This window comes from Manis javanica, chromosome 17 (genome assembly GCF_040802235.1).
Source record: "Manis javanica isolate MJ-LG chromosome 17, MJ_LKY, whole genome shotgun sequence".
Classification (NCBI taxonomy): domain Eukaryota; kingdom Metazoa; phylum Chordata; class Mammalia; order Pholidota; family Manidae; genus Manis; species Manis javanica.
Window position 1 is genome coordinate 4995658 of NC_133172.1, and position 21703 is coordinate 5017360.

Consider the following 21703-nt stretch of genomic DNA (forward strand, 5'->3'; position numbering starts at 1 on the left):
TTGGCCCTGGGACAATTCAAGAAGGCGAATTTGGGACTGGCCCGAGGGCGGGGTGGGACTGGCAGGGGTGCCCAGGCTCCTGCGAGAATGTGAGAAGAGGTGCTGTGTCAGAGCTCCCCCAACATGTGGATGTCTCAGTGCCACAAGCAGAGGCCGTGTCCTTAACAGTGAAAGCCAGCACTGAAGAGTCCTGCATGAACAAGACAGATCTCATCACTGTGACCCCGAGTGGGAGCAGGACCTGGAGATGACATCCTCTTTGTAGACTGGTGCAGCGGTCCCAGCACAGCCCAGAGAGCCCCCTCTGCGCCCCAGTTCCTTACACACACACAGTTAATTGTGCAGACTCGGAAAGTTCTCCTCGGACCTGCACTCTTTGCTAATTAGTTCATGTTTTAATAATCCCGGGAACTGCTGATGCTGACTTGCCTTGGGACTAACAATTCCAGCCGCCTCGCAGAAGTACCACGGTCCCTTTGCAGAAGGTGTCAGTATGTCACAGGTGACGGGGTAATCGCAGCTCCTGGGGGGAGATGAGCTCAGGGAATGTGGGCACATAAGTGCGTTGGCTCTACAAGGCACACATTCACTGACGGCCACCGTTCCAGAAACAGATCCACCCTGGTGAGTGTCTCGTTAGGGCTCAGACTCAGTAAGGCAGGTGAGGAACTGGACAGGACAGAGGATTTCCCTTGGTTCTCAGGACAGCCTTGCCTCAGCCTCCAGTTGCGGCCCCGGTATCTGCGCACACGTGCACACACACACACACACACACACACACACACACACACACAGCTTTCAGAAGTTAGATGGAGGTGGACAAACAGGTGGGCGTGGGTGCCACGGGGGTTTCACCACAAAGACCCCCTCTGCAAGCAGCACTGAATAGGACATCACCCCTCGGGCCAGGGACAGTTTATTTTCAGGTCCTGACTCTGCCTGCTACAAGATGAGAGCTTGGGGGCTGCTGACAGCATGTCTCAGCTTCCCAAGCTGGGGGTAGGCACACAGTGTCACTCTGAATAGTAAACGGAGTGGCTATAAAAAGGGGTGACATTGCTGGCACACACCACGTCTCTAGCAAACAAGGGTCATGATGATTTCTTCTGCATGTTTCTAGAGCCGGCACTTTGCAGCAAGATGAAGCATGTGGCTGGGAACGACTGTGATCACGCCCACCCCATCTGTGTGTGACTCTGCCGGCTGCCCAGGTCTCTACGTGTTGTGCTGGAGGTTCTGGGGAGGGGCACTCTGCGTGTGTGTGTGTGTGTGTGATGGGGGAGGCACAGAGAAAGAGACTGTCTCTAGACGCCCAGGTTTACCAGTGTTGCCATGAATTAATCCTCTCCCATGGTGTTTATGAATAGAGACAACAGGACACACTTCAGGTCAGATGAGATCTAGCCTGCTCTTCACTGGAATTGAGTGACCTTGAGAAAGTTAAAAAAATTCTTTCTGCCTCACTTTCTATCCATGCAAAATAGAAGAATATTCTTTGACACTGAACACTCAGTATTAACTTAACACAGAGACGCTGTATCGAGCCATAAAGCCCAACATACAGAAGGTCATCAACAAATTCTACGTGTCGGTATTTCTCTGGATAGACTGTGAGCCACTTTTTGGGCAATGGGTTAGAAATCCACTTTTCCCTCTCACATCTCTCATTATGTTTCCCCCTTACGTGAACTGGTTCTTGCAAGCCCATCTTCTTCCCCTCCTCTCGTCTTTGAGTCTGTCTCCTTTGAGATAGAAGGATTATTCCCAACACTCCTGAAGCCGGGAGTTTCTGCAACATCACTGCGTCTGGCTCCAAGCAGCAGGTCTGGTCATGCCTGGCTCACCAGTACTTGACCCGTCCTTTACAATTCCATTTTACTTTAATTTTTGTATTTATTTCTGACACTTGCCTCCGTGACACTTGAAATACTCAAGGTTTTATTTACCCCCTCGTCGCTGCTGTCAGTTAAACATTTTTTTCATCAACAGAAACCCAGGAGGCACCAGGCACCTGGCGGAAAAAACAAACCCAGCGGACAGCTTGGGCTCAACTCAGAAACTTTTAATCTAAAACAAAACAGCGGGTAAGACAGGGTCCCTAGAATGTGGGGTGTGGGGGTCAACTCCCACACCCACCACCAACTAGTCTTGGCAGGACCCTTGAACTGTCTGGGGGTCATTCTTGTTGTCTGTCAAGTGAGAGTAATACTGTATTTGGTTCAGGGGGTTATCAGAGGGTTAAGTGAGTCAGTGTATTTAAGCCCCCGAGAGCTGTGCCTGGGCAGAGTCACTGCTCATACATGTTCACTGTTTGTATCATCTTTCTAGTCTCACAAAGCACAGGTGATAGTGTGTGTTTCACTGGGAGCCTGGGGCAGGGCTGGGCTTCGGTGGCATTTGATATTTCGGACCATGTCAGCTTTCCAGAATGAAACACTGATTTGATCTGTGACCCGGTTCTGTTGTTCTCTCTCATGTTCTACAGTCTCTGGCCCTGGCAATACCCCCATAGCTGGAGAAAAGGAAGGCGGCCATGTTGACGAAGGTGAGTGTGAGAGGTTTTTATAGGGGTTCAGCAAACCTGTCTCTAGGTCCCCAGCCCCTTGTGGAACCAACATTGTTCCTTTACAGAAAAGTGTCTTCAGCACAGACAAGCAAGTGGGTCTTGTTGCAGTTTATGCAGAAGGAGAAACACGAGGACCAAGACATAAATAGATTATGAGAGGCAGAGACATGGTGGCCATGAGGCGGGTAGGTCTGACTGGGCCCGGGCACCAACCCAGGTCTCTGACCTCTCTTTCTGTCTTTACGCCCTGGTTGCTTTCTTTACTTTTCGAGACATATTTTCCTCTTTGTCTGTGGAGTGTCTCATATTCAAACAATACTGTCACTATGTATTGTTGTCACGTATTATGCCCATGTATGATTTTTCTGCTCCCTGCTAATCCTTATTTATATAAATATGGGAAACGCAGAATCTTGGAAGTATTTGCTATTGACTGTTTTTGAAAAACATTGTTGTTTGCTGGAGGGAATGACACTAAATTCACTTTCAGGATTATTTAAAGCTGTTATTGTGCATGTGTGTGTGTGTGTGTGTATGTGCGTGTGTGTGCGTGTGTGTGTGTGTGTGTGTGTGTGTGTGTTAACTAGGAAAAAACTTACGTCAAAAATTCAGGCATGTACCTTCCTGTATAAGTGCAAACTCCAGAAATGTGATGGACAGCTGCATGGGGGGAAGCTTGAGAAAGGGGCAGATGAAAATCAGTAAATCACCATCTTTTCAAGAGTATTTGCTGTGGGCCAGGCTCTCTGCTGAGACAACAGAACAAACATGTATCCTGCTGGTAGTAAATTTAACCTCATGGGCTGAAACACAAATTAACTACAGAGTCTTATATAGTAACCACAGAAAGAGACCTGAACAAAAGGAAATGGATTTTGGCTCCAAGAGAAAATAACTGGCAGTTCCCCATTTAGAATCAAGGTTCAGAGATGGCCTCTCAGACAGAGTGACAATAACTGAGACCAAAATAAGGACTGAGAGTAGCGCTGGTACCGAGGCTGTGGAAAATGTTATAGACAAAAAGCAGAGAATGTCAGATGTCCTACAAGTAGGAGCGAGCTCGAAAAACTCAAGTCATCAAAAGGACCACCGTGTAGCTGGAGGGTCCTGGGTGAGCACGGGGGCAGGGGGAGGAAGCCCGGAGCGCAGGCCGGTGGGAAGGGTTCTGTCTTCAATGCTAATTCCACTGGAAGCCAGCGCAAGTTTATCCGGGTAAATGAGGTGATACAATCCAGGTGAACATGGATCCCTCGGCCTGCTTTGGAGAGTTCTCTGCGAGGAAGCCAGGCTGCCGTCAGGAGGAAAGGGGAGAGAAGACAACCTCTTCACTGCTACTGGCAGTGTAATGTCCCTGCTGGGGGGTCCGAGGGACTCAGGGGGAAAACGGGGGCTGTGACATGACCGTTCAGCTATGTAAGAGATGATGCACAGTAGCTTTCCATACATGGAGCAAGAAAAATGAGAAAGTAAGGAAGTCAGTATGGCAAAGAATAGCAACAAATGGAACAAGTTTAAAAGAAATGTACAAGCTGGAAGGAAGTCAAAAATCAGTTCTGAAGAGCAGTGAAGAAAGGGAAAAATATCTCGATATTATGGGGATGTTCATTTTTCTCATTTTCTTCTATGAAGTTAGAGAAATTACAACCCAAAGTTGAACTGCTCCTATTATTCATTCAGAAGAGAAAATGTGGGAAAATAGTAATTTGAAAAGAAAGCAATAGTTGGAAGAGACTTGTTGGAAATGCCTATGCCAGACACACAGCAATTAAAAGTGGCATTTTTAGTTTGTTCTTTATGCTTTTTTGGGGGGTGCCAAGAGACTATTTCTTTTACTAAGTTCATATATTAAATGTTGGGTATTTTATGGTCGTTGTTTTTTTTTTAATTGAACAAATTTTTATAGTTGACATACACTATTATATTACTTTCAGAAATACAACAAAGTACTTGACATTTATATCCAGTACAAAATGCTCACCACAATAGTGTAGCTTCCACCTGTCATCCTACAAAGTTATTACAATATTAGTGACTATATTTCCTACGCTGTGATTCATGCTCCAGTGAGTTAAGTTTGTACCTCTTAATCAGTTTTCTTTTTCTTTCAACACTTAGAATGTAAACTTACCTCGAAGAATACTCTAGTGTGAACTCTAAGGCTTAGAAACATAGTGTTTTCATTACCAACCAGCTTTAAGCATTAAAAAAATGGTTAAGAAAAGCATTAGAAATGTTTTTACATTTGAAATAATTTTAAAGTTCCAGAATGTTCCTCAGACCGCTGGGTTCAGCTGTGCCCCTGTGCAGTGTTGGTGTCACTCAGGGGTTTGGGAAGAACTCCTATTTAGATTTGGGTGTTTATCCTTCTTCACTTCTCCCACTTCCACGATTTCCCCCTTAAATTTCCAGCTTTTTCCCATCCCTGGGTCCTGCTCTCTGGATCCCTGGGAGGCTGAGGCTGCTGTTTCCTGCCGGCAGACCGGGTTCTGCAACGACACCTTCAGCCTCTGGCCGTACATCCTTGCAGTTTTAGTCATCATTGAAACATGCCTCCAGTTTGTGCTTCCAGATGCTTTCTGGTGCCTCTGAATAGGTGTTTTTAAATATTTTATCCGATTTTTGTCATTTGTTTTTCCTGTGGGAGGATCCGTTAATTGGTGTTTCATACTTTTCAAATCCTTTCTCACAGATGCTTTCCACACTCTGCCCCCAAGTCTGTGTTCTCTCTCTCGGAAGCTTAATCTTTAGTGATCTGTTTTCAAGCCCAATGTCGCCTCTGTTTCAAGCCCAATGTTCACTCCTGAAACTTTCATTTGGTTCCATATATGGTTACTGTTTCTGTTCACTGACTTTTCCTTATTCTCTCCCTCATAATTGTAAACTGTTTTAAAATCATTGTCTGCTAATCTAGCTTGTAGGTTATCTTGGGTGTAGACTCCATTGATTATTATTTATCTTGAGAGTGTGTTACATTTTCTTGTTTCTTTTTATGTTCAGCACTTTTTGGTTGTATACTGATACATTGCAGAGACTGTATTTTGTTATGTTTCTCCAAAGAATACAGTGAACTTTTCTTTCAGCAGACAGTTAACTTGACTGAATTCAAACTCCATGTTATGAAATCCCAGTTCAGTTATTTTAGGCTTAGGGGGAGTATTTGGCATCTGCCCCATGCATACATATTCAGGGGTCAGCCAGGGACTTGGGGAGAGGTTATAGCCAATGTTTGTGGTACCACCTCTGTGGCTCTCTTTTTTCACAGATTTCTCCATGCTTTGCAGCCTCTGTAGTTATCCTGAGCTGTGTTTGTCCTTTGGTTCTTTACACCAGTAGGAGTTTGGAGATCTGTGTGGACCTTAGGCCTTTTGTGTGAAGTCAGCTACAACCTGCCCTCAGGAACGAAGTCATTCAAAAACCCACACATCTTCCAAGCATCAGTCCTCTTTCAGGAAATACCTGCTGTTCAGGTTTTAGTAAACTAACTCGTTATGTAGCCATTAAAGAAAAATGCCTTGTCCAGAACATATTATTGTTACTTGCAGAAGAGTTGGTTCAGCAGAATTGGCTTAGCTGTTACTAGAAACAGAAGCTGCCCTTCCTTCCTTCCTTCCGTTCAGATCCTCTGTCCATTTTTTAATTGGATTATTTGCTTTTCGGGTGTCGAGGTATGTGAATTTTTTACATATTTTGGATGTTAATCCCTTATCGGATCTGTCATGTATGAATATATTCTCCCATACTTTAAGATGCCTTTTTGTTCTACTGATGGTTTCAATTACAGATTTAAGTATCCTTCTGTTCTCATCTATTTCATTTCTTCCTTTGCTGTACAGAAGCTGTTTAGTTTTATGTAGTCCCATTTGCTTATTTTGCTTTTGTTTCCCTTGCCCGAGGAGATGCATTCAGGAAAAGTTGCTCATGTTTCTATACAAGAGATTTTTGCCTATGGATTCTTCTAAGAGTTTATGGTTTCATGACTTACATTCAGGTCTTTGATCCATTTCGAGTTTACTTTTGTGTATGGGAATAGACAATAATTCAGTCTCATTCTCTTGCATGGAGCTGTCCAGTTTTCCCAACACCAGTTGTTGACAAGGCCGTCATTTCCCCATTGTATGTCCATGGCTCCTTTATCATATATTAATTGGCTGTATATGTGTGGGTTTATATCTGGGCTCTCTATTCTGTTCCATTGATCTGTGCGTATGTTCTTGTGTGCCTTTTCTTTTTTAACTTTATAGTGCTTTGGCCATGAAATATTTCACTTTAAAGTTTGATGTAGTTGACTTTATCAATATTTTATTGCCTTTTGATTTTGAGTCATGGTTAGAAAACCTTTCCCTATGCTCAGATCTTAGAGGAGTTCACCCATATTTTCTTGTAATACTTAATATGAATGGTTTCATTTACTGATTTAGATATCTTTCTTTTCTCATCTATTCCATTTCTCTGTTGGTATGCAAGTACAATACTGTTTCAGTAATAGAGACATGGAAGTATGTTTTCATGGCTAATAGAACCACTCCATAGCTCATAGTATTTTTGTGTTTTTCCTACCTAATCTTGCATGTTACTTTCCATTTAATTTTTAGGATCAACTAATTTGGCTCCAGAAAAAATAGCTAGTCACTACTTCTACTGTGTGTATATGAGGACTGAGCACCCACCACACTTTGTTTCAGAAAACTTTGAAATGAAAGCTAAGGCTTTACCTTGGAGATTGTGTCCTGGACACGTGCGCCTGAGGATTTGAGAAACAGACTCAATAATGAGCCACCTTGTATGGCTGGATGAGCACAAGCAGAAACACGCCAGGGTGGCTGCTCGGAGCAGCAATTCTCAACTCACTGTGTGGAATTCCCACCTCAGAACTGTGATTTCTGCCCTCAGAAAGGGGAGTCCCTGAGGGCCCTAGAGTCTGTTTCAGAACTGGTGATATTGGAACAAACCTGTGCCTCGTGTTGTTACACGGAGTTCTCACTTCACGATGTTCGGGCTCTTTTCTGAGCTGCTTCTCCCCATGAGCCAAGGAGAATGACTTTCAGTGAAGTGGTCCTGAGGCTGCTTTTGCTGACCCAGACCGGGGCTGGGGTCCTGGGGAACACCTTCCTCCTCTCAGCCTATGCGTCTGCATCAGGCGCCAGCCGCGCCCTGAGGCCCGTGCACGTCATTCTCACCAACATGGCTGTGGCCAACTTCCTGGTGATTTCCTTCAAGGGGATCCCCCAGGTGATATTTATGTGGGGGGTGACGGACATCCTGGGCAACACTGGATGCAAACTTGCCTATTATATCCATCGAATGGCCCGAGGCCTCTCTCTCTGCACCACCTGCCTCCTGAGCAGTTTCCAGGCAGTCACCATTAGCCCCCGGACTGGTGGGTGGGTGGGGCTCAGAGAGAGAGTCTGGAAGAACGTCGGCTCTTCGTGCTTTCTATGCTGGCTCTGCAACCTGGTGATAAATGTCTTTGTCCCGGTAAATTTAAAAGCTCCTCAGCATAGTCACAATTCTACCGAGACATGGGACTATGGACTGTGCTCTTCTGACGTTCCTACTACATCTAGTGCTACAATAATCACAGTTCTGATGACTTTTCCAGATGTTGTGTTCATGGGACTCATGACTGTGGCCACTGTTTTCATGGTACTTGTCCTACACAGACACCACCAGAGAATGAGACATATTCACACGCTCAGAAGTTCCCACAGATTCTCTCCTGAGGCAAAAGCCACTCAAACTGTCCTCCTCCTGGCCATCTCCTTCATTTTTTTTTACTTCACTAACTCTATCCTTACAATTTATAATGTTTTCTTCCACTCTCACCTCTGGCTGACGCACCTTACCACCTTTCTGGCAGCGTGTTATCCCACCCTCAGCCCCCTGATACTGTTGCTTCGAGATCCCCAAGCACCAGGATTCTGCTCTTAAGTGGTGGAAAAAAAAACTCCAAATTACTGACAGCCCCTTTCCCACAGTTTCTCTTTGCTTCAAAGAATCTGGCTGTTCACTTTTCTGGGCAAGAATATATGGATGTCCAGAATATGACACACCCATCCAAGGTCCTGAGATGAAAAGGTTTCTGTGACATCAACATCATCCTGTGGGTCTTTCCGCTTTATTTAGAAGACAGACAATGAAATACAAACATTCCTGCATACATGTTAGCTAATCTTGATGCTTTGTGACATTTTTTTCTTTGACATAATTGATCGAAGCATAGCAGTGAAGTTGGACAGATAATTTTGGGACATATCAGAATTTTTAATGGTTTGTTAGGGCAATTATTAAACTGGCAGTAATGGCTTTGTGTGCCAACAATAATTATAACCTGTGGGAATCAGTTTAATCAGTCAAAGATTTAGGATATTTACCTATAGTATTAATCGATTACATCCTGTTAGATAATTGTGCAAAAGTAAATGAGGTGATGGGGCAGAGCTTCCAAAATGGCAGGGTAAGAGCCTATGAACATCAACTCCTCCATCATAGCAATATGAATACTGGCCAACTTATTATAGCTAACTTTTTTTTCACAATTCCAGAGATTAACCAAATGCTTACAACAATCTGAATAGTATTTAGTTAAGAAAAAAATTTGAACTTCAGTAAAAACAGTTGGTTTTGTGAAGTTCTAACTTTACCTCCCATCTCCCCCTCCCCAGCTCTGCTCCAGCCTTGGAAAATAAACAGCCTCACAACTAGAGTAGCGAAAACCATTTGTTCAAAACAATCAGTTTCAGTTGTTTAACACTGCCATAGATGGCATAAGGCGGCAATGTGAGCTGAGGGAAAGAAGAGTGTGGCCATAATTTTTACAGGAATATCCGAGGAATGAGATGCTCACAGGAGCACTCTGATAAAACACTCTGACAAGGTCTGAGGTTCTGGACGGCCACCCACACACGCAGGATATGCCTCAAGGGCTTCAATAAATCGCACCTGGCCGACCTTGAAACCTTGCAGGAAAGAAGCTGAGGCCAACTTGTAATCCTCCAGAGCCCTGAAGTAGGGCCTCGTTGCCGCGAAGTAGCCTTGGCAAAGGGTGGCAGACGCGCTGGCTGAAGGCAGCTGAGGAAATCTCTGCTCGCTCATTGGCCAACCAGCAGAGGCGTCGGTGACTCATACTCCAGGGAAAGCCCTTTACAGAACTAATTCAGGAATGTCACTCACCAGCTGCAGCAGTGGCGACAGCAGCGCGCCCCGAGGTGGGAGCAGCCCCGTGTGACTGAAGGTCCCGCTCCAGGAGAAACCTGGGACACACCAGGGGTCAGAAACGTATGACCTGTGTGCCCAGGAAAATGGTCCACAGAAACCACAGAAATGGTCTCTGAGTGGCCTCAGATGTGAGACTTACTACATGAAGATATTAAGTCACCTTTTGTACGGATGCTCAAGGAATTAAAAAGAAACCATCTGTAAAGTACTAAAGGGTAGAACGATAACGATGTTTCACCAAATAGACGATATCAACAGAGACAGACATAAAAAAAGTTTGCTAAAGGGGCTGTGATATATAATCATTACAACAGTATAATCATAAGAATTATATATTCGGTCATATGAATGAACGAATATGTATTTCCCAGGTATATTTCATGTTCATTCAGTTTCTGAAAATACTGCAGTCTTAAAGGTAAAATGGGTGTTCTGTCAGGTTAATGAAAGACTTTTGGATGCCCACCCAAGGGTGGGGCTGGAGGTTGGATCAGCCAACAGCCAATAGTTTAGTTGTCATGACGATGCAGTGAAGCCCTCACCACCCCCTGAGAAGAGCTTTTTGCTCAGTCTCTCTGCTCTGCTTGGCCTAAGATGCTAGGCTGGATCCTGCTTCTTGGTAGGGGAACCAGACCACCTGCCTCCACATGCCACCGAGCCAGGCCCCAAGCTCTGCAAGGATAGAAGCTCCTTTATTTGGGACCTTGGCCTGTGTCTCTCTTCATTTGCCTGTTAACTTGTATCCTTTATTAAACTGGTAAACGTGTTTTCCTGAGTTATGTGAGCTGCTCTAGCAAATTCATAGAACCTAAGGGGAGGTCGTGGGAACTTCCAACCTGAAGCCCGTAGGTCGGAAGCACAGGTACCTGCCTGGGGCTTGCGACTGGTGTTCAGAGTGGGGGGTGCAGAGCAATCTTGAGGGACAAAGCCCTTAACATGGGGATCTGGTGCTGTCTTTGGACAAATTGCATCAGAACTGAGTTGAGTTCTCCAACACACTGCCGGCGTTCAAGTATTGCTTGGTGTCAGTTTGTGTGGGAAGACCCCCTCCCACATATTCACACACACTGGAATTGGATCCTGGTACCTGAATGAGGCTATATTACTATTTCTGCTATGTATAATATTGTTACTGGTATACATATATGTAGGAAAAAAATACACCATTGCATTTGGTGTCAGAGATGTTACAGGGGCTCAACAGATCGGAGCTGGGAGAAGACAGAATATGCAAACAGGAGGACAGGTCAATGAACATTATGTATGGTGAGAAACAGGGAACAGTGGAGCAGAAAAAAGCAAAAATGGGAGAGTGCGTGCAGAGGCTCCGAGCTCTATGGTATACGTACCCTCAAGCACACAGACACACACATAACAGAAGCCCTCGAAGGAGAGGAAAGGGTATACAGGGCAGCAAGAATATTTGAAGAAACAATGACTAGAAACTTCGGAATTTCATGAAAACCATTACTGTACACCTCCAGGAAGCTTAACGAACTCCAAAGAGCACCAACTCGTTACGTTCTCCACAGGCTTTAATGCCAAGGAACAGAACAGAAGCCCTGGTTCTCCCCAGAGGTGAGTTCAGAGCAGATTCATGTCAGGCGAGACCAGGGAGATGGACGCCAGGGATCTGAAATAGGACAGACAGAACTTCTATTATTTTCCAATGTCCTTCCACACAGCAAACAACCTGAGAATCAGCTGCATTTTATTAGAAAATTCAGTCACTGAACTGATAGTCCACTTATTATAAAAACTTTCCAAGCTTTTATTATGAACATTCTCATACATATATAAAAACTCAATGATCAGTACAGCAGACACTCTTCCATACATCCCATAGACCCAATAAATGTTAAATGTTGTCATATTTGCTCTGTGTATTAACTTTCTACCCATCATCTGTCTGTCCATCTCCCCCAGTCCTCTATCCAATTCATCTGACTGAACTATTTCAAAGTTAATTGCAGACATCATGAACCTTCACCTCCAAATGCCACAATTTGAACCCTGTATAATAAAAAATATTCCCCTAAAAAAAATACCTTCATGACTCCAGTCCTTTGAGATCGTGGTACTTGGAGAAGAATGAGGCCAGATACTGAAGAACACCAGCAAGATGAAAAAGAGAAACTGGACTTCAGTCAAGGTTTCAAGCAAGACAGCCGCAAAGTTCCTGCGTCAGGAAGCCCACAGAGCGGAAGGCACCATGTAAGGCAGGAACAGACTCTCCACTGTAGTTAAAGATCACACGACCAAGTGCAGAGTGGGCCCCACTGCATGAGCTGCCGCATGGCCACCGGCCTGCTGCACAACCACAGTCCCGTAGGCTGGTCAAATTGAAGAGCAAGGTCGTCTAAACGTAAAGGCTGAACAGTTGAGCTCATCCCATGAAACCCAGAAGGTAAAAGAGGGAGGAACAGTGATAGGTCTTCGGACCGTCCTCTTTTCACAGAAGTTTCTTGGCTTCTTCAGCCGGCACTTGGGTGTGGCTGACAGAATCTCCTTCGGATTGTTCACATTACTGGGCGCTGTGAGCTCCTCCTAAAGTACTACGTGCTAACCTGGCCCCTGAGGACCCTCAGACTTGGGAAAGAAGCGAAAGGCAGTGGAGGGTAGAGAGGAGAAGAGGAACAAAGGCAATAGTTTCCTATAACTAGAAGCCATTCTACCCAAATGCCGGCTGTGTGAAGGTGGGAGTATGTACAATTATTAAAACATTTGTATTGTAAAATACGCAGAAATGTACCTTAAACACAGTACACACACACATTAGTTTAACATAATATGGTGAACAATGTAACACCACTCAGATCAAGCCATAACACCCCAGGACCCCCATTTATCCTTTCCCAGTGAACTCTCCTCCTCTCCCCTTCTATGGTCAAGATTCCTACACAGAGAGGGCCCTGGAACACTTTCCCCAGGCCAATTTCCCCTCTCTAGCCTTCCCTTTGCCAGAGGCATCCGTGGACTCTGCCCTGGCAGGTCTCCCTGGCCTTGCCCAGGGAATTTGTTCTTTGACAAGGACCTCAAAACTCCTCCAAACAGCCAAGACTTCCCTGCACCCTCAAAAGGGCAATGAAGCCAAATGAATACATCCCTGTTCACTTAGGTCTGGCCCAAGGGTGACGTCCTGTAAGGTCCCAAATGCAAGAGCTTCTGTCCCTGTGGAGCCGGAATGCACCACCCTCATGAAATGTGGACGTGTCACCCACCTTGAGGCTCTCTCTAGTTTTTAATGTATTTTTTATGGAGGCTCAATCACATAGGCATGATTTGATAAAGGGAATTTACACACATCTTTGGTAAACATCATCCTTAAAGGAGAAACTTTGAAATCACGAAGAGGACAAGAACACTGCATCATCAGTTCCTTTCAAAATTGGATGGTAGTGCTCACCCAGGGCAATAGGTAGAAAAATTCAGGTTTAGAAATTGGAAAGGATGGGGAAAACTCACTAAGGATACTATGACTGTTCACGCAAACATTTAGAATAACTGTACTGTGTTCTTTCAGGTGACAGCCACGTGCAGCCACAAGAGGGGCCCTCAGGAGAGGTGCTGGGGGGGGAATGTATTATACTCGCAAGTCCTGAGACCCAGTCACTGCATGCTGGTAGGAGGTCACACGGCAGAGAGCCCCAAGGGATCAGCCTCAGCCAGGCAGGTGGGGTGAGAGCAAGGACCCGTGAGCAAGGCCTTACTGTGGGGTCCGGTTGGAATATATGCGAACAGACTGGAGGTTTCACTGGTGTGTTTGAATGACAGTAGGTCACAGGGGAGGGCAGGACGGGGAATGTGTCACAGGGGACAACCTTCTCACACTGATGCGCCTGCTTGCCTGGTTCATGTACTCAAAGCCTGTTTATGGGGATTTGAGGCAGCAGGAAAATACGAAGCTATAAACTTACAAGAACCTACACAAACACTATTACACCATTGATATATTGGTATAATATCAATATACAGGTCAACTGTATGTATCTGTATACCACCAACAGAGTTCAACTATGAAGTTATAAAGTACCATTTCCAAGAACATTAAAAAATTCAAGTGTGTTGAAATGACTGTGCAAAACTTCCATAAGAAACGTCAACATTATGCATACACATTAAAGATCTAAATAAATGGGGTGATACAGCGTGTTTGCGGATTTTACGGCTTCCTTTTGTACAGATGTCAATACTCTGAGTGATTTATAGATTGAATCCCAATACAAACCCACACATTTCTTTTGGTGGAAGTTGGGTTAATTTTTTCTTTGAAAATACAAAAGACTAAAAGAACAAAGTCAGTCTTGCAGAAAAATACGGTAGGAGGCCTTACTTTATCAGTAAGACTTCGAGAACTCCCAGGGATAGCAGAGCAGAACCCGCCCAGGGGAGAACAGCAGAGCAGTGCAGCAGAACAAGGTCCCAAATCAGAGCCACGCAGACACTGGGTTGCTGAGCGCTGGCACTGCCGCGCACCGGGCGAGAGACGGACTTCCTACCGCTGCTGGGATCATTATCTACAGGGAGGGACAAGGACGCGGACTCCTGTTACCACCGCGCCCACAGAAACAAAGGGCTGGGCGGGTGGTGAACGCTGAGGGTACACGGGGCCCCCTAACGTGTCTGGAGCTTGTGACACGAGGTACAGCAGTGTTTGGCGTGGGCTGCGGGGGCCCTAGTCTGCCCGCCGGCCGGTCCTGCCGCGTCCCGCTCACGGTCGCATCACGACGCGCGTCCCGAGGGTTCTCGAACCATCCTCCCCTTCGCACCCAACAATGGCCTCGGAACCTCCATTTTCTCAAGAGTCTGACGTTACCAGTATCCCCCCACACACACACCCGCAAACGCTCCCAGTACTCAGTCACGGAAGCCCGCACTTTGCTGTCCGGACCCAAACCTCCACTCACGGCCGCGTCCTTCCTGCGGCTTCGAAAATTCTCCAGACCGGGTGGCCGCGGCCATTTGATGCGGGGCCCTGGCCTGGGACTGGCTCAGCGCTCGGTCAGGTCGGAGGACTGCAGGCGACAGCGCTGGCACGCTGTTGAGCACCCGCGACAGTGCTGACAGCCGCTGCAAAGGTGGAGGCACCGCGGATCAGAATTCTTGAAACAGAACGTATCGGTTGAGTCTGCACCTTTCGGGCGCGCCTCGTGGGCCGAATCCGACCGCCTGGAATGGCCATCTCGCCCTCCGTACGGCGTACGACTCAAGATGGCCGCTCCCACCGCAGCGTGACGGCCGGCGCGGCCACATCGCCCCGCGGTAACTGCAACAGGGACCAGAGCTGGCGCTCGTAGAAAGATCACCCAAACGACACCACGTGTGCGAAAGAGTCCAGGTCACGGGCCTGCCGGCCAGGTGAGCGGAAGCGGATGCGGAAGCGGCGTACCGGAGCTCGGCGCGTACCCCCGCGGAAGGCCGCCGGGTCCGCAATGAGCTTACCTTAGATGTGGGCGCGCGGCTGGAAGAACGCACGGTGGGGATTCCGTGTCTAGAGATGTCGTTTGTGGTGGGTACTCGTCGGGGTGGTTGTTCAAGCGGCTTCCAGGTTGTTGGGGCTTTGTGGGCGGCTGCGCGTGCATCGGGGTTTAGGGGAGCGGTGGAGGAGGCCGTAAGAGATCGTTCTCGTTGACAGCGACGGGTGGGCTTCGCATCGCGGCCCCGGCCGGGTGCGGGTAGGGACTGCGGGGTAGTCAGCTGGGATTACTGTGGTCCGAGGTGCAGCGTCGGAGGGGCCCGGGGTTCCTGTGAAAACAGGTGTCTAGGGAGCCGTGAAAGGTGCGAGAGTGAAGTGCAGGGTGGGGAGCAGCGTGGTGCGCGCGGGCGAGGTGGAGACCTCGGGCGGACAGCTGTTTGGGCCGTGCTGAGCATGGGGTACTTACCAGCGTTTTACGCGGAAGGTTTCAAGCATACAGAAAAGTCGAAGGGATAGCAAAGCGATCGCTTGTACTGCCACCTGCAGCCATAAATTATTAAAATCGTTCCATAAACACCGTGTGTGTGTCCGCGCGCGCTAATGTACACGTGTGTTTGTATGCGCTTGAAATAAATCACGTTAGCCTTAGATCTTTATATGGATTCTGCTTGTTTGTGTGACTTTGGGTTAAGTTCTGTTTTCCCATTCAAAGAAATTGAGGTCTACCTCACAGGTCCTCATGAGGGCGCTGTCTTCACGACCTCATCTAACCCTGATTACCTCCTAAAGGCCCCATTTCTGAATTCCAGCACATTGAGGATTAGTGAACACATAAATTTGGGGGAGACAGATATTAAGTCCATCACTTGACAAAAGGTAGCTGTTATTCAAATGTGTATCTTTCTAATGGGAGTTTTTCTATTTAAAACAATTCTGTTAACTTACTGTTATTACATATATACCCTCTATCCAAATGAATTTGATATTAAATGAAGATCTAAGTTTTTTATCACAATATCATTATGTGCTTATCGTCAATAAAAAGTGAATAAAAGCCACATTGAATTTACTGTCAACTAATGTTTTGAAATTATTTTTAAAGTAAACTACATATGGATATTTTTCTCTTTTTGTAGTTTATAAAAGCAGGTCCGATTAAATACATATTACAAAGTCTTCTGCTTTAGGTTTACCAGCCCTCTCCAGTAACATGCAGTTACAATGCTTCCACACAGTGTGCCAGGTTTTTCTACAACTTTAGGGACTGGGCGTATGTTATCTTTTTATCCTTTCTAATATGCTAGTTCAGTTTAGGAAATGAGAATAGTCTTGGCTTTTCTTTATAATTTTGTTTAATGAGGGTCATATTTGATTATTTGAAAATCAAAAAGCCCTGCATCCTTGTTGCATGTACCTAGCACCTCCACTTTACCCTCCCAAACTTTGGAACCGCTATTCACAAATTAATACACATTATTCCCTTGACTTTTATAGTTTTATCACATATATGTGGATATCTTAAGAGTGCACCCTTTAGTTTTTCTTGTTTGTACATTTTATAATAAGGATATTATACTAGGATCTTCTGAAGCATCTAACTTATTACATGCCTGTGATTCATCCATGTTGCGCGTAGGTCAAGTTTATTACTATGAATTGCATTTTATAAATAGAACAATTCCATCACATAAATAATTCATGCAGCCATTCTCCTAATGTTGGGCATTTGTATTTCTGGGTTTTGGCTATTATAAGTAGCGAAGTTCTGAACTCTTACACATCTGCTTGATGTGAGGGTTTGTCTGGTCTAGGGTGTATACCTGGAAGTGGAACTTCTGATCTATAAAGTAGGTGAATTTTCATCTAGAAGGAAAAGCCAGTTGCTTTTGTACCACCTTACTCTCTCATCAGCAGTGTATAAAAGTGTCTGATCCATAGGCTTTCCAGCATTTACTATTTTTTCTTGCTTTTTGACCATCTTTTGGGTATAGGAAGCATCTCATCGTCTCCATATGTACAGTTCTCATTACTAACATGGCTGATCATGTTTTATATGTTCCTTGGCAAATCTTAAACCTGAAAAGTTTATCTCTCTTTACTCATTTTTAGAAAGTAGTCTCATATTTGGGATGCTAGTCTTATTCATTCATTCATTCATTCATCTATATTTATTTTGGTATCATTAATATAAAATCACATGAGCAACATTGTGGTTACTAGATTCCCCCCATTATCAAGTCCCCACCACATACCCCATTACAGTCACTGTCCGTCAGCATAGTGAGATGCTGCAGAGTCACTGCTTGTCTTTTCTGTGCTATACTGCCTTCCCCATGGCCCCCCTACGTTATGTGTGCTAATCATCATGCCCCTTATTCCCCTTCTCCCTCCCACCCTCCCCAGTCCCTTTCCTTTTGGCAACTGTTAGTCCATTCTTGGGTTCTGTGAGTCTGCTGCTGTTTTGTTCCTTCAGTTTTTGCTTTGTTCTTATGCTCCACAGATGAGTAAAATCATTTGGTACTTGTCTTTCTCCACCTGGCTTATTTCACTGAGCATAATACCCTCTAGCTCCATCCATGTTGCAAATGGTAGGATTTGTTTTCTTCTTATGGCTGAGTAATATTCCATTGTGTATCTGTACCACATCTTTATCCATTCATCTACTGATGGACACTTAGGTTGCTTCCATTTCTTGGCTATTGTAAATAGTGCTGCGATAAACATAGGGGTGCATCTGTCTTTTTGAAACTGGAATCCTACGCATTCTTAGGAAACTGGGATCCTATGCATTCTTAGTAAATTCCTAGGAGTGGAATTCCTGGGTCGAATGGTATTTCTATTTTTAGTTTTTTGAGGGACCTCCATACTGCTTTCTGCAATGGTTGAACTAATTGGGATGCTAGTCTTTTGCTAGTTATTTTGTAATAAACAGTTTGACCCTAGTTCTGGGAGGGATCCTCCAGGTTGCTGGAATGTGCTGAGTGACAGAAGTGTCTGTGTTATTCGTGGTGGGCCCTGGCTGTTTGTACTAATGCAGTGACTCAGGGTGGGTCTGTAGATAGTTTATGTTAGTGAGATGAGTCGGGATGGGGCTGTTTATACAGCCATGTGATTCAATGATTGGGGCTCGAGCCAGGTGGCAACAGCCCAACCTCCAGGATGGTAGGGGTGCTGGAAATTGAGTCACATGGCCAATGGTTAGATCAGTTGTGCTTGTTTAATGAGACTAATAAAAACTATAAACACTAAAACTTTGGCGAGCTTCTGTGGTTGACAATAGCCTGCATAATGTCATGCATAGATATCCTGGATGAATAATGTGCCCTGATTCCAAAGGGAAAGGACAGTGGAAGCTTCCGGTTTGGGACCCTCCCAGACCTCACTCTTACATCTCTCCATTTAACCGGTTATGATTTGTATCTGGTTTGTATCCTTTTGCTATAATAAAACTGTAATTCGTACATTTTCTCTCCAAGTACCTTATAGGTTTTGCTGGTGTAAATAGTGGTGTTTTTCTTTCTTTTAAGTCTTACTGTTTGAATATGAAATTGGAACACATGTTTATTTTGATCTTAAAACAAACTGAATTTCCAATCTTCATTCCTTCAATTTATCTTCCCCATTTTACTGCTCTGGGTTTGATCTGTGGCACATTTTTGAATAAAGATTCTGAGAATGGTTATTCTTGTCATGTCACTAAGTTTAAAGAAATTCTGTGATTTTTTTTTTCTAGTTGACTAAGATTTTTTTTTTAGTGAGAGTAGCTATGGTAATTTGAGTATGTCTTCATCTTTTTAGATAATTAACTGGCTCTTATTATGCTATCCCTGCATTCCTGGAATAAAGTTAACTGTACATAGTATAATTCTTCATATATTCAATTTTCTTAATATTCTTACTATCAGTGGCTATAGTTTCCTGGTATTATATATATGTAAATGAGATTGGCCCATAAATTTCTGTCTCATGTTGTCCTTAAAATCCAGATGTTTTCTTCAGTTCTTTTATATCCCACGTAAGACAGAGTTGCATTTTCCTTCAGAGTTCTCAGCAATGTGGTCTGAAACTATTTAAGTTGCATTAATGTGTTTCTAGGGTGTCCTGGCATCTCAACATTACTCTCAGCATTAAATTAATTTTTCATAACCAGAATTAATTCTTTAACAATCAGCACTGGTTAGAAAACACAAGAGACCCAGCTGGGGTTTTGTGTGGAGATGAAGTCTCTAAAAGGGGCACATGGATTTGAGATTTTAGCTGAGACTACATTGCGGAGGTTACAGACTTTGTCTTCGGAGGCAGACAGCCTGTATTTGTTTTGATTTTTGTAGGCAGGTTGTTAGTTTAATCGAAGTATTATTCACATACGATAACATTCCCCAGTTCTGCACATTCAATTCCATGAGTTTCACAAAGGTATACCATTGTGTCCCCACTGTTTGAATCAATATATAGAACTTTGCCATCAACCCCAGAGACTCCTTGTGCCCCTTTACGTTTGAGACCATAACCCCCATCCTCTCTTCCTCCCAGTCACTTGCATGCTCTTTAGAGTTGTGGGTATTCTCTCATTCGTACAAGTGAATTATACAGCAAGTACTCATTGATACCTGGCTTCTTTCACTTAGAGTAATGCTTTTGAGATTTATCCATGCTTCTGCAATATGCCATTCATTCATTCCTTTCTGTTGCTGAGTAATATCCAGTGGTATAGACATGCCACAGTATGGTGACCTATTCCCCAATTGATGGATTTTTTTCAGTAGATTTTGGATATTACCAATAAAGCTGCAGTGTCATTCATGTGCAAGTCAAGGTCGCCATACGATTTTGCATTTTTACCAGCAACGCAAGAGGATTCTTCTTACTTCACATCTTTGTCAGTACTTAGTATTTTCAGTCATTTAAACAATAGCCATCCTAGCAGGTTTGTAGCAATATTTTATTTTGGTTTTACTTTGCCTTCATTGCACAACTTAAAGCAATTTTTCATATGCATATTTGTCATCTCTTTTTTTTGGTGAAGTGTCTTTAAATCTTTCGTTCCTTTTTTTTTATTGGATTGTCTCTTCTTTTACTAAGTTGGAAAAGTTCTTTATATTTTTTTGGACAAAAGTCTTTTAGTCAGGTGTATGTTTTGTTAATATTTTACTCTAGCCTATGGCTTGATTCTTAACTTTTTTAATTGTCTTTTTAATACCAAATTTTTTAGTATTGAGGAAGTCTAATGTATCAGTTTTTTCCTTTCTTTTATCATGATTTTGTGCCCTATTTAAGAAATCTTTGCCTAGTCCAAGGTGACTTAAATTTTTGAAGTTTTATGGTTTAACTCATATCTATAATTCATTGTAGTTAATTTTGGTATAAGGTAAACATGAATATCCTTGTTTCAACAGTACTTGTTAAATATTTCATTTTTTTCATCCTGCTTGTGCTTTTCTCTTTGTTGAATATACGGAGTGTAAATATCACAGCGCTTTTTGGTGCGCTCGCCTGCCAGTTCTGTCCCCTTGGCCCTTTGTGTCTGTTGCTCTTGATTGATTTCCCCCCTAGCTACGGGTCATGTTTTCTTGCTTCTTTGCATGTCTAGTAATTTTTTATTGGATGTCAGATATTGTCAATTTTACATTGTTTGCCGGGTTTGCTATTCCTTTAGCTCCTTCTGCTCTGGGATGTAGTCAAGTCACTTTGAAACAGTTTTGAGTCTCTGGGGGCTTTCTTCTAAGCTTTGTTTGGTGGGGCCGAAAGAGTCTTCTGCCTATAGGATTGCTTTATTCCCAGCACAGAGGCAGTTCTCTTCTGAGGACTCAAGCCCCTGCCCATGAGAAGGTCTTTCTGCCCGGCCGGTGGGATCGCTGACCATTCCTGCTCTCACGGGAGCCCTGGGAATTGTCCCACCTGCTCTGGGCAGTGGCCTTGGCCGTTTCCTCAGTCGTCACTCCTTAGCCAGAGACTCAGAAGGCCCCTCCGGCGCCTTACGGAGTGAGTTGTCTTTCTGTCTCTCTCTTTTCTTCCTGGCAAACTCGAGCCACCTTTGCTTCCTCAGACTTTGAATTTTGTGTGCTGCATCTGGAAAACCTCTCCCGACAGTGATCCGCGGCACACAACACCCTCATCTTGTTTGTTTCCCTTCTTCTCTGACTTGTGTCTGAAAGTTGTCACAGGTTATTTCCCCCATTTTTTTTTTTAGTTGGTTAAGGTGGAAATATAATTCTCGTAACTCTCCTGGTAGTCAGAGGTGTTATCAGTTCTGAGGGTTGTATTTTAATCCTTGGTCCAACAGTTATTAGCTAGGTGCTGACCTTTCCTTTCTTGATTTTCTCTAAAGTGGAATCATTGTAGTCTGTACCTCACAGGGTTGTTGTGAGGATTAAGTGAGAAAAGAACATGCTTGAAACAGTTCCTTGCAGGTATAGGAACTTGCTTTTATCATTATGTCCATGCCAAACAAATCTTTCCTTGGTCTGTAGGTGCTGGCTTCCTAGAATGAGGCAGCTCCCTATAAA

At 44.4% G+C, this 21703-nt stretch overlaps 1 protein-coding gene and 1 long non-coding RNA gene across 2 annotated transcripts; one reads left to right on the plus strand and one right to left on the minus strand.

The window, feature by feature from the left end:
* Positions 1-7600: 7600 nt before the first annotated feature.
* On the plus strand, positions 7601-8494 carry LOC108388463 (vomeronasal type-1 receptor 1-like). Its single transcript, XM_073226360.1, has 2 exons — positions 7601-7943; positions 8166-8494. Exons 1-2 carry the CDS (start codon positions 7601-7603, stop codon positions 8492-8494), a joined length of 672 nt encoding a protein of 223 aa, XP_073082461.1.
* A 2529-nt stretch (positions 8495-11023) lies between these two features.
* LOC140847047 (uncharacterized) lies at positions 11024-14975 on the minus strand. The gene is made up of 2 exons (XR_012126644.1): positions 11830-14975; positions 11024-11414 (listed from the first exon to the last, which is right to left on the minus strand). It is a non-coding gene; the product is annotated as an uncharacterized lncRNA (long non-coding RNA).
* Between the last annotated feature and the right edge of the window lie 6728 nt (positions 14976-21703).